The sequence below is a fragment of the Phyllostomus discolor genome, chromosome 5, assembly GCF_004126475.2.
Source record: "Phyllostomus discolor isolate MPI-MPIP mPhyDis1 chromosome 5, mPhyDis1.pri.v3, whole genome shotgun sequence".
In the NCBI taxonomy this organism is placed as follows: Eukaryota; Metazoa; Chordata; class Mammalia; order Chiroptera; family Phyllostomidae; genus Phyllostomus; species Phyllostomus discolor.
In genome coordinates this window covers 23,119,775-23,133,512 of record NC_040907.2, presented here as the reverse complement: position 1 = coordinate 23,133,512, position 13,738 = coordinate 23,119,775, and the positions used below count along the sequence as shown (strand labels likewise).

Sequence of the window (13,738 nt, the reverse complement as noted above, 5' to 3'; positions counted from 1 at the left end):
TGCAGGAATGAGTACCCAGACACCCAGTACCTCTTAACCACCTCAGGGAGAGGCCCTTGGAGCTGGGTGTGGCAGAGATCAACTGTTCACCAAACCAGGGTCCTTTTCAGGACACACAGCTCATCTACATCTCCAGACCTCTCCACAATATGGGCATAAGAGCGGTGTCCCATCTTCAGCCCTGGCCCATTACATTTTCTGGGTGACTCCCGCTCCCCTTCCAGAACAGAAGAGCACTTGGGGGACACTGAGGCCATGGTGGAGACAAGACAGAGGGAGCCTCACCCTGAACCACCATCTAGAAGGAACTGCCCTATCAGATGGCTGTTGAATTATTATGAGAGAAATAAATTACTGTACTAGCCAGTGCATTAAAAAAAAAAAAAACCAACAACTTAGGTTAATATTATAGGCCCAGGCCCTCTGTCACAGGCCTCCCTGGGCTCAAGTTCATTGCCAGGGTTGACAATGACGCCTCAGCTCTGGCCCCCACAACAGTCACTTCCAATGTCTGCCACCTTAAGCAGCACAGTGGTACTGACAGCCATTGCAGGCAGGGGGGTAGTTGTGAAATCACAAACTTGCTTCTGTTGCCCCACACATCCTAGCACAGCCTGGTAGAGGCAGGGGAGACACCCCCCAAGAGAGTAGGGACAGCAGCGATTAGTGAAGAGGAGGTAGCTCTGGGAGCTCACAAAACCCACTTCACCATCTGCCATGTTCCCACACCACAGTGGGGGTGCTCCTTAACACAGGCGAGTAGGTAAATGTCACTTCCTTAACCAAAGCAATGCCACTATTGTGATCCCAGAGGCACAAATACTGCAGGTAAGAAAAAAACAAAAACTAGCTCTGTAACACCATCTACTGGAAAATAAAGGTACTTACCTATCAATCTGCTGAGATGAAAGCAAACAGTATTTAAAGAAGAGGTCACTACCTCAAATAGAAAAATAATCCATTAAATACCATGACCAACCAAGGTACTTTGGGAATACAGAAAGAAAAAGCAAAGTCTCCAGAAACCAAACTCAAAGTCATGGAAGACAGGAAGATGGTGATTTAAATGTCAGGGAATTTAAGATTGCAGCTGTGAAAAAACTCAATGATAAACGAGAAAGCTGAGAGGCAGTTCAACGAGCTAATGAAGAAAAGGGGTCCTCTTACTAAGAGACTGAAACTATACTAAGAAACTCTGGAGCTGAAGAGAACTCAATGGGTGGGATGAGGAACACACGAGAGAACACTGGAAACAGCAGCGCAGGCAGATGGAAAGAGAAACGAGAGCTCAGAGACGGCAATCTAGAAATGACCCAGGAGGGAGAACTAAGAATTTAAAATGGAAGGACTCTGTGAAGACGACCTAATTACATTAGAAGGAGCAATGTAAGGATAATGGGTATACCAGAAGAGACTACTCAAAGAAATAACTGAAGAGAACACTTTCCAAGCCTCTGGAAAGAACTGCACTTTATAATAGAAGAAGTGAACATAAATAACATCTAATTATATCAATGCAAAAAGACTACCTTTATGACACATTTTATTCAAACTGTCAAAAATCAATGACAAAGAATTCTCAAGGCAGCCTGGGGAAAAAGACTGATCTACAAAGAAACCCTATTAGATTAGACTTCAGAGTAGAACATTGTAAGACAGGAGCAAATGAAAGGAAATATTCAAAATACTGAAAGAGCAGAACCATCAGCCAAGTATAATATATCCAGCAAGTTATTCTTTAGAAATAAAGGCTTTATCAGGCAAAAGCTGAGAATTTACAGCTGTCAGACCTAAATCATAAGAATCGTTGAAAGGAGCACTTTTATTGGGAACAAAAAAAGAAAAGTATACAAGACTGAGCATGATGACTAACAGAAGCAGGAACCTGACCATCTATCTACTTCAGAACAGGACATTGAACAATTATAACAAAGGTTCAAGGAGGGGGAAATGGATGTGGGCACTGAAAAAATAACTATTAACCACTATAATTTGGTAATGAATGCATAACATAAAAAGGGATAGTTTGTGACCACAAAAATCATAAAAGCAAAGGAGGAAAATAACTTGAATAGGTTTGAAGAATTTTACACAAACCTAATGGTAACCATAGAACAAAAATCCAGAGCTAAGATTTCAAACTTAAAGAGGAAATGGAGAAAAAAAAATCATAGAAAAACCACTGAACTAAAATAGCAGAAACAATCACAAGGGGGAATAACTATGGAGATACAAAAACAAACAAAAGAAAAAAATGTCTGTGGGTTTAAGTTTCACCTATCAATAATCACCCTAATTGTAAATGGACTAAAGTCACCAATGAAAAGGCACAGAATAATAGTGGTACATATTAAAACACAAATCCCAACAATGTGTTACTTGTGGGAGACAGATCCAAAGACAAACACAGGCTCAAAGTGAAGGGATAGAAGATGATACTTCAAACAAACATCCAAGGAAAAATGGGTGTAGCAGTACTTATATCAGACAAAATATATTTCAAAGTAAAAAGGTAACCAGAGACAAAGATGGTCATTCTGTCATGATAAAGGGACAACTCATCAACAAGACAATAACACACAAATATATATGCACCCAACATGACGAGAGCACCAAAATACATAATTCACTCACAGACCTAAAAGGAAAAACTGATAAAAGTACAATTTAGCAGGGGACCTGAATACAATGGACAGCAATGGACAGATCACCCTAAAAGAAAGTCAGTAAGGAAATATCAGTCTTAAATGACACATGAGACCAAATAGACTTAACTGATAGTCTAGAACTTTCCTTCCCAAAATGGCAGAATACACATTCTCAAGTACACTAGGAAAATTCTCTAGGATAAACCTTATATTGGGGCACAAAACAAGTCTTAATATATTTATTTTTAAAAGATTTTATTTCTTTTCAGACGGAGGGTAAGGTAGGAAGAAAGTAAGGGAGAGAAACATTAATTGGTTGCCTCGGACACGCCCCCAACTGGGGACCTGGCCTGCAACCAAGCGTGTGTCCTGACCAGGAATCAAACCGATGACCCTTCAGTTCATTCAGGCCAATGTTCAATCCACTGAGGCACACAAGCCGGGGCAAGTCTTGATCTATTTAAGACAACATATAATTCCAAGCAAATTTTCTGACTACAAATGGTGGTAAACTGGAAATCAACCAGAAGAAAGTCAGAAAAAACTCAAATATATGGAGAATAAACAACATGCTACTGAACAACTACTGGTTCAAAGAAGAAATGAGATCAAAGGATAGACAAGTGAACGTGAAAATGCAATGTACCAAAATCTGGGGGATGCAGCAAAGGCAGTACTAGATGGAAGCTTACAGCATTATAGGCCTACCTCAAGAAATAAGAAAAATCTCAAACATCACACCTTAAAGAACTAGAAAAATGAAGCCCAAAGTCAGAAGAAATAAAAAAAAAAATCAGAGCAGAAATAAATGAACTAGAGAACAAAAGGACAACAGAAAAATTAATGAAACAAAGAGCTGCTTCTTTCAAGAAATAAAGAAAATTGACAACCCCCTGGCCAGATTCACTAAGGAAAATAGAAGACTCAAAAATCAAATGAAAGAAATACAAAGGCTTATTATACACAGGAACACTGTATGAAAGGCTATATGCCACCACCAGATTCGGTAACCTAGAAGACACGGACAAGTTCTTTGAAACATACAACCTTTCAAGACTGAATCACAAGGAATTGGAAAACTTAAATATACCAATCACTAGAGTAAGGAATAGAAACACTAGTCAAAAACCTCCCCCCAAAACAGAAATCCTGGACCAGATGGCTTCACTGGTGAATTCCACCAAACATTCCAAGATTTAATTACCCATCTTCCTCAACTTCTAAAAAAAAGTGAGGAGGAGGAATATTCCTAACTCCTTTTACAAGGCCAACATTACTGTGATACTAAAACCAGGCAATACAATACAAAGAAAAAAAGTTACAGGCCAGTATCTCTGATGAACAAGAAGCAAAAATCCTAAAAAAAAAAAAATACTACCAAGTCAAATACAATGTATTAAAAGGATCATACATCACAGTAGAGTGGAGTTCATTCCAAGGATGCAAGTAAGGTTCATCATCTACAAATCAGTCAACATGACACAACCATATTAACAAAACAATAAAAACCATATGATCCTATCAATAGATGCAAAAACAACATTTGAAAACAAACATTTATGGTAAAAACACTCGATAAAATGGGTATAGAAAATACCTCAAAATAATAAAGATATATGTCTTCTCTTTTCTATTATGGTTTTATTACTATTTTTCATCGTTTTTTGGGTGTTCATTCTTTAAGGAATTGAATGATTTTTCATTCTTAATCTGTTTCATGACAATGAAACATGATTTCAAGTGTAATTTTTTCATCTAGGTTCTGCTTTAGCTGTGTTCCCAGATTCAGACATAATGATTTTATTACTGGTCCACTGTAGGTGCTTTCTCATTTCCTTTTTTGACCCAAGTTATCCGTCTTCTGCCAAAAATTTTGTCAGTTTTCAGGCTGTTTATGAGCAGAGTAGTATCCATATTTATATTTTTGATTAATCCTATCAGTATATAATATGCCACCTTTTTTTTTTTTGCATTGAATCCTTTTTTAATTCAGATACTGTGGATAATCTTCCCCAGATTTCTCTTAATGTTTGTCTAATAAAGTTTTTGCATCATTTTTGCCTTTGATTTTTTAAAAAATTAGTCTTTGAAATTGTACTCATTTATTTGTATCAGTATCAACTCATGAATTCCTATTTTATTCATTAGTTTATAATCTGATACTCTTATTAATTTGACACATTCTCCTAGGTTTGATCAATGGAAGTCTCTCTGGCTGCCCCGTTTCCTTCTGTCACTTCCCCATCATTTTTTAAAGATTTATATACCCAAAAGATGTTGCAAAGTAATTTTGTGCTTTTCCCAGTATTGGAATCAGCCATTGAGCCCTAATGCCTTATCTCTTGGTATACTCATGGCTACTAAGGTAAAATTGTTTCTTTACCCTGTCAGTGGATAGAATCAATCGATCCATTACAAAAACATACATATATTCATACAACAATACAACTATGCATCTGTCGGTATAAACCTATGAATTTATACCAATTCTTCCAATTTCAGTTCAACACCTCAGGGTTCTTTCTAGCATTCTTCCTTTCCACCTTCATTAATCCTTTCTCAAACAGTGAGAAATCTGGCTCCCATTAGTCTCAATATATGTACTTATTCTCAATCAAGTAACTTATTTGCACAATGTAGTCAGTTGCCGGACCATTCCACCACCTACTGCCTCACTTGCTGTGGTGCTGGGCTGCTTCACTGTGGCACCTCTCACCAGCAGGTGTCCATGGGCTCCGGGCATACACCAATTCCTTCACGCTTGTACTTCCTCAAACACTAATGTCTCTATGCAGGGAAGGGCAAGTGAAGATGGAAAAACAGGGTGAGAATCCGTCTTCGGTTCAATTTAAGATGTTTACATTCATTGTAACTTAGAACTTATTTCCATTATCTTGCAAATTCCATTGAGTAGCAACGGACAATTTCCTTCTACCTGTTTAAAAGGTAACATGCTCTACTTTTATTTTTTACATGGCTGAGTAGCATTCCATTGTATGTATGTACCACCTCTTCTTTATTTATCTGCTGAAAGACAGGCTGTTTTACATGTATTGGCTATTGAGAACGATGCTGCAATGAACACAGGGGTACATAAAACTTTACCTGGTATTTGAAAGCATACCATGTGACAGGCACGAATTATAAGAGTTATTATTCCACTTTATGAGGAAACTGAGGCACAGAGGTTAAATAATTTACCTAAAGCTATACAACCAGTAAGTGAAAACCTCAGCTCTTCCCACTCTGTAACAATGCCTCTTATTATTTTTTTCAATGATGGTAAGAACATACGATGATAAACAAGAGGAACTGGGGGCATTATTGCTTAATTCTTTCCTAAAATGTCAACTCAGTACCATAGGGAACTTTTTTATTCACGTAAGAGATAAAATCCTGAATTTAATACAAAACTGGGATTCATTTACAAAAATTTGTTTTTAGCTTTTGGAGAACAGCTATTTTACAAAATTATAAGGGCAGGCAGATAGAAACTTTAAATGGCATGTGAAGGTATACTTGCACAATATAAAGATAGCTCTAGAACTTAAGGGAAAATGCAACTTGGTCTCATATTCCCAAATGAAACATGTATATGTACACTTAAAAATGGATGTAGTCTTTGTGCCAATCCCACAATTTCAAAACCATGTAAGCTGAATGTCAGATGCAAAGTTTTTAAATCTCAAAAGTCTGCCTTAAATGAAATACAAATCATATACAGTATACCACCTGATATTTCTACTTTTTAGCAGTCTGAATATGTTAATAAAGTATCTAAAATTAGGAACGAGTCTTTTGATGAAAGAAAGAAAACAAATGAAAAGACTGTAATGAAACAATATGCTTACTGCACTGAGTAAATATCAAATAATTTATTTTCTGAAAACCTCTTTCTTTGTTATATACCATCTGCTGGGTACCAATATGGTCAAACAGAAAAATATTTTAAATTCTTTCAAGACACAAAGAAAAAGAGTAACTCACCCATGAAATACAAATATACTATTTTATTCTAAGGGAATATTTCTGTGGTTTCTGCAAGGGGAAAACCCAAAGTGGTTAAAAAACAAAAAAAGAACAAAAGATAACTTAAATGTTTCTTTGTGTGTTTGATGTTTTTTTCCTCTCCTGGAAAAAAATGTAATTTTACATAATTTAAGGAATTTTTAAAAGCAAATAACTGGAGACATATCAATAGCTATGCTTACAGGAAATGACCAACACTTTCTTGTACGAATTAATTTAGGATCTGGACAACTCTGTAATCTAACCTGTAATTTAAATCCCAATACAGTCATTAACCTGGGGTGCTGCTGTTCTCAGTTAAAAGATACAGATTTTTTTTCTCTCTCTGGCCTTTTATAACACTTTATCTACTGTGCCAAGAATATTTGTTTTTCATACAACTACAGAAGGGGAAATGTTAGTGTTTATACAAAACATAAAATGAATATAGTGGGGACTATTACACCTGAAGTTTCTGGACAGTTTATTGGCAGACTTATGAAACAATTCAATTGTTTTTCCTCCATATCAAACAAGGTCTAGAAATAATAAGCTTTCCAATCAGAAATGACAAACACAGATGGAATTAAATCATACAGAATTGGGGCAGATTTACTTCTTACACACAGTTTTCAGTAGCAAAAAATGAAATTTGTCACAGGCAGAGGGACAGAACCATCAAGTAAGTACACAATGTCAAAAGGCCTATTTTAAAATTTTTATTGTAATTAAATGACTTTATTAAAAAAAAAAAACCCACAAACCTGCCACTCCCATCTAAAAAAAATGGGACATATTGAAAAGTCTTTCGACGCTAAAATTTCTAAGAGCCTTTTGGACTTCTCTCATTTCTATTATAGGGTCAAATTAACCTCTGCTAAAGAAGTTTTGTGATTAGCCAACATCATAAAAGCTTCAATTCAAAATTTTGTGGGGAAGAAACTGAGAATGGAGATAAGGGATATGGATTGTTATGTCAAACACAGCTATGACTTGCAATCCTCAGAAAACCACTAAAACAGCTAGAGTTTGGAATAATTCTGTAAGACCTGCTTGTGAATATGCAAGACAGTCAAAATCTGTGTATCCTAACCCCAGAAGCCCCATTTTCAAGTTTCTTAGGACAACAAGGTCATCTTCCAAATGCTTTATATGGGAACACACTAGGATCTTTCCTACCATAATTCCGACAGCTAAGTAATACTGTGTTTCTGTGGAGTCCTCCACAGGTTTGCCAGAGTTAAGGAGAGAGACTATCCTTTCTGAAATGACAAGGGCCTCCAGAAACTGGTGCAAAAGACAAATAAGAGGAATTATTTAGGAAATAGGAAGATAAAACAATGAAAGAAAAGCTGCCATTTGGGGATAAAGTGAAAAACAAGAACCCCCATTTCTGTGTACCACAGCTCATGCCATGAGACAGCAGCAATAAAGGCTGACACCCAGAGAAGTGGGCATTTTAGTGGGTTTTCTAAAAACGTTTCAAGACACTTGGGGTCTAATGGGCTCCACAGACCTTGTGTGTATGACCAGTCTGTGGAGTTCCGGCCCCTTCACTTTAATTTACCCACATCCAGACCCACAGCTGAGCAGCTAGACCCAGAAAGTAACGGGGACACGTTTCTGTGTGAACAGCCGTGAAGGCCCTTCTTCCTGACGTGAGGGGCCAATGGCAGAAGCACCAGAGGCTTCCATCCTTCACAGAATTGGCTTGGCAGTGAAAATCGAAAGACCACTTCACTCTCTACCTTTCATGAAAAGTGGAGTATTTCTACCAGGTCTTCAAGTCTGGGTCCCACAGCCCTCATCTGATGTCACTCTTAGCTCTGTACTGGCTTCCCCCTGACTTTTACCCAGGGCTCGCCCAAGGAGCCCACCGCAGCCAAGGTTTCACTCCAAAGCTACCTCTCTAAGGTCTAAGGTTACTATGGTAGAGTTTTATATAACAGTTTTCCTTAAAAATATTCCACAATTTGTTATTCCCAAACAAAATAAGATTATGCACCACTCAGAGAAATTGGTTAGTCATTCTGAAGATGTCTAAGAACTAGATCACTGCCAAAGAACGTTTCTCAGTTCGTATTTTTTCCTTCAGTTTTCATTTGTACATCCACACTGTGGTTCACGAGTCATCTGTTTTCCATTATCTTATAATCAAGTCAAGAGGACTTGGACTTATACATCGTTTTCCAAAGCTGGATGCATTCACAGTTTGGTGCATACCAATGTGTATGAAAATAGGAACCCCACTTCTGCTTTAATCTGATAATTCAACATCAGAGTCTTCAGATTTGGCTTTGGCAAGTTCTTCGTGTACCTCCCTCACCATGAGAATACGTGTTAACATGGTGTCCAGGGTCCCAGGGTCTATCGGGAATGTGGAATACCACATGGGGCTATTCGGAACACAGGAGCGCTCGGGCTGAAGGTAAAACACATCATTCCTCTGCTTCACACTTTCAGAACTATCCATAAGAAAAAAAGAAAGAAAAAAGAAAGGAAATTGGGGATTAAAAAGCAGAAGAAATACGTAACTACTCTGTAATGTAATGCCTCTCAACTCTACTGCAACTAGTACCATGGATAAGCAACACGCCCACACAGACACGCAAGTTGATAAGCATTTCCCCTGCAGGAGCAACCTATAACCCCACAGCTTTTCTCCCACACTCAATAAATCATACTGGGTTGGAAGTGAGTATAATGTTAATAGAAGACAAACTGTAAATCCTTCACAAACAGTACTTACAACATTTTTAGGAACAACAAAAGTTCAATTCATATGTGACACTACAGCTGAGAACCACATACCCTCGGCACCCATTATCCGTAATGAACCCCAAAGCACCCAACACACATTATCAAAGGGCAAACACAGTCACTACATCTCTTCAAGAAAAATACTTCAGTGTGGATCTTCCAACTCTAAAGTCATAAAAGTTTCTGTAAGAAAAATACCACTTAAATTTTTTCAATTCCTAAAAATAAATTATTCTTGTATTTGTTTAGCAATATAACCTCTTCTCTAAATATTTTTTTCTGCCCTGGCTGCTTTGGCTCAGTGGATTGACCACTGGCCTGAAAACCAAAGGGTCGCTGGTTCAAAGGGTCACCAGTCAGGGCACATGCCTGAGTTGTGGGACAGGTTCCCGGTGTGGGATATGTGAGAGGCAACAAAACATTGATGTTTCTCTCCCTCTCTTTCTCCCTCCCTTCCCCTTGTTCTAAAAATAAATAAATAAGATATTAAAAATAACAATAAATACTTTTTTCTATGTAAGTAATAAAGATCACAGCAGTTTAGATATAACATGAAGGCTGAATAACAGTTGTACAGATCAAACAATGGCAGGGATTCATATTCTTGCCTTTGACGAGATTTTTGGAAAAAGATTATTAATATATAAAGCAATTTGTTTCTTGGTTCAAAACCTAGGCAGAGGGCCCTGGCTGGCGTAGCTCAGTGGATTGAGCACGGGCTGGGAACCAGAGTGTCCCAGGTTCGATTCCCAGCCAGGGTACATTCCTGGGTTGCAGGCCATGACCCCCAGCAACCGCACATTGATGTTTCTCTCTCTCTCTCTCCCTCTCCCTCTCTCTCTCCCTTCCCTCTCTAAAAAATAAATCAATAAAATATTAACCCCCCCCCCCCCCAGGCAGATATGAGAATGGGGAAATAATAAAATTAGAGGTAATCCTTGTCTTCAGACTTTGACTTGAGCCACAGGTGAGCTACATTTCTGACATTCAAGCACCCAAAATTCAAAATATGTTCACTACTTTTGGAAGTGTGCTATATCTAGTTCAGAAGAAGATCACTTACCATTTTGACAGGTAAAACTCATAAAGTCGAACAGGGCACCTCAGTGGGTTGTCAGTATTCTCTGCCATCTCCACACCCACTGGAACCTCATCATCTTCATTTCGTTTCCTCTTGCCAACAGTTAGTTTTTCTTGAGACAGAAAAAATAATGAGATGATTATTTCCTTCAAGTCTTAAGACACCCAACAAGCTTTGCTTCTAGTCAGAAATGTCACTCCCTTCCCCTTCCTTCACTTACTCATTCAACAAACATTTACTGAGCACCTATGGAGGCACTAGATATCAAGTGCACGATTAACAGCGTTGGACAAAACAACGTCGCTGTCCTGTATGCCCCTGCTCACCAGGCAGGGGCAGCATGGCCAAAGGCATGTTCACATGCTCTTCTCCTATGGTAGACATTGAGATATAAGTTGTTACCTCTTTATCTAAATGTAGTTCTACTATGGGGCATCAGTGTCCACTGGGCATTTGTTCAAGTTTCTTTTATTTGTCATAGTACTATGAGAAATGAAATCCTGGCTCGGAAAAGAAATTCTCAATAAAGTGACCATTTGATAAGAAAAGAGCAAATCCTTTTCCACCAACAGAATTCTGCCAAGGCCAAGGGCGAAGACATGGAAAGTGTGCTCTTTCTTTCACCCTTTTCCATTCAATCTTTCGAGGGAACTGCAGGTGGAACCGAGAACCTGAGAAAAAAGGCTTTCTTCTTCTCTTATAGCTGCTCTTAACAATAGCACAAAACTTTCCCCAGCTTCCTGCATTAGTTATTAAACACAGTTCACCCCTGTTTTCTATTTAGAGGCTATCTAAATAGAAAGACTTCACTACTTATTCATTCAGAAAAGAAGCTGAACTTATTACAAATCTTGTTAAGCACCTAAGATCAGAAAAGAGGGAAATATTACCTGATTGCCTCTTCCTTCCCCAATATCAATTAAGAGCACAAAGTGGGGTATCTACTTTTGTCATATATGTAAACACATTGAAAGAAACAGGACACGTGGTGAAAAGCAAGATAATCTTCATATTTTCTAAAGTAAAGGAGCAGCTGGGGAAAAAGTGGGCACAAAGATGAACAACACAATTATTCTTTAAAATTTTACTGTCATGTTGGGAACCCCCGCCTTGACTAAGGCTGACGGAACGACCTTGGACTGTAAGCCAACAAGGAGACAAAAGCTTATCTCCCGGGCAGGAGCATCGCTTCTGCTTCTTTTACTTCGTCCATAACTGGCCCCCAGTGCTTGGTTGGTTAGCCAATGATGGCTAAGATTCCCTAAAGGGGGGAACAATCTAAGACAGACATGATCACGTAGGAGGCCTCCAAGGAAGGACTTTGGGGGCTACAGCAAAAGGGGGTGATGGACCCTCACCCCTCAGCTTTGACAAAGCCTGAGTCCTCATTTTCTGCGAGAAATCTAATCTCTTGGCTGCCTTACTTCCTTTGCTCCACCTAAGCCTGAAACAATGACAGAGGGTGGTGCAGCCCTGTGCTGGAAAGGGCGGGTTCCCTGGGGTGAAGAAAAAATATGTAAAATCCTGTGGAACCTGCTTTGTTTAGAATGCTCTCAATGAAATGATAAGGGTCCAAGCAAGAAGTAAGTTTGTTCCTCAAAGTTTTACAGCTCTTTAGCTATCTGACCCTGACTCAAAATGGGCCCTCAGACTTCCTTGTTATCTAGTGTTTGATCCTTACTTCCTGGCAATGACTAATGAGCTTTACCTGAATTCTTATGCAAATGAATGGAAAAAAAGCCTGCTCAAGTGGGAGAATGAGGCACTCTCCCCTAGGGAGGGTGGCCATGACACTCTCCACTTGAGAGGGTGGCTGTTCCGTCCCTATTTCCCTATAGGACCTGGTCGTCTCTGTGTATGTTTTTCTCGTGTTTCGACGAGCCAATTGCAGCGTTCCATGGTCACTGCCGGTTGGTGATCGAGACAGCTGGTGCCCAGATGTGGGGCCCAGAAGGAATCCGGATCATTTTCTTGAAGCCAGTGGCTACGAGCCGTCGCTGTGGACAACGCATCAACTTCGAGTGGATTCATGCGCGACTAGCCCAGGTATCGGCCGACAACCCCCGTACTCTCTCTTGGGTATGTCATAGGATGCGTTAGATTCCAGGGAAATAGGTTTCTCTTCCTAGGTCGTCCTCTTGTGCAACCACTTTTGAAAACAGAAAACTTTGTTCTTAGGCATGGAAGTGAGAGCAAAGAGTTTGCCTTGAAAAAAACAGTCAGGCAATTTGTCTTTGCCAAAAGCCGCTTTTCGCGGAGCCTTCAATCCTTGTCTTTTCTCTCCATCAGCCTGCATCAGGGAAGCCAATAGCTTACTAAAGTTTTGGTTTCTACAGAACTCCAAAGATCACTTCCCGGGATCTAAGCGTTAGCTGTAGGTTTATATGAGGCTTTGGCATCCACCAAGCTCTGAAGAAAAGAGGCACTTCCTCCCTTTAGCTCTAGATCTCAGATGTCCCTATGTGAGTGAGGGCCTCATGGAGGTGTCTGGGGTCTAGTCCCCAAGATGTGTAGGGGCCTCATAGGGACCTCCTATAATTTAACTTTTGGCTCATCCGGGGAACGGCAATTTAAGGGTTGGTCACCCAGCGCTCCGAGCCCTCCCAGCTAGCTGGTCTAGACGACTGGGAAGAGAAACCGAGACCCATAAGCAAGGTTAGGGTACCCGAAATATTTGGTACCCCCTCCCAAGTCTGGAACACTTGGAGCAGCACATTTTTGACCCACTGCACTCTCCTCACTAGCAAGAAACAGGATCTGAGGGTGCAGGAGAAGTGAAAGTGAGACAAACTGGTTTTGTAATCACTGCTCTTGCAACAGTAGGAATTTCAGAAAAGGTTCATTTATTTGTTAAGGAATTTTTTAAGGGGTTCTACAAATACTCAACCATAGGAAACAAGCTCTTTACAGAACAAGAGCAATGTTTTAAACTAATTCAACTTTTTAAGGCTGTTAGAGGTCTCCCTGATAAGGTATCTTTAGATTTGGAAATACGGGAAAAAGCAGGACAGGGAGGGTCCTCATAGGATCAGGAAACTTAGACAAAAAGAGAAGGGGCCTATGGGATGGTGGCAGTGAAGATTTTAGACGCCTGCCGGACCCTTCCTGTGGATTGCCCCAGCTGCAGTGAGCATCACAGCTGCGCCTGGTGAGCCCAGCCTGGGCACCGGTGTCCGGTGTGCCTGCGTTGGCAGCACAGTGGGGCCTGGTCTTTCTGCCAAGGACCGGCAGCAACAGAAGG

General features: G+C 39.7%; 1 protein-coding gene across 5 annotated transcripts in view; it reads right to left on the bottom strand.

The window, feature by feature from the left end:
* Positions 1 to 6,643: 6,643 nt before the first annotated feature.
* ZMYM4 (zinc finger MYM-type containing 4) overlaps positions 6,644 to 13,738 on the bottom strand; it is a 142,067-nt gene continuing 134,972 nt past the window's right edge. For 2 of the 5 annotated variants that reach the window (XM_036025763.1, XM_036025762.1), the window contains 2 exons: positions 10,480 to 10,609; positions 6,644 to 9,121 (listed from right to left, as the gene is read on the bottom strand). In XM_036025763.1, coding sequence (XP_035881656.1) covers positions 8,914 to 9,121; positions 10,480 to 10,609 — 338 coding nt within the window. In that variant the 3' untranslated portion in view covers positions 6,644 to 8,913. The remainder of the gene's footprint in view (positions 9,122 to 10,479; positions 10,610 to 13,738) is intronic. The other 3 variants (XM_028512785.2, XM_028512787.2, XM_028512788.2) reach the window with 3 other exon arrangements.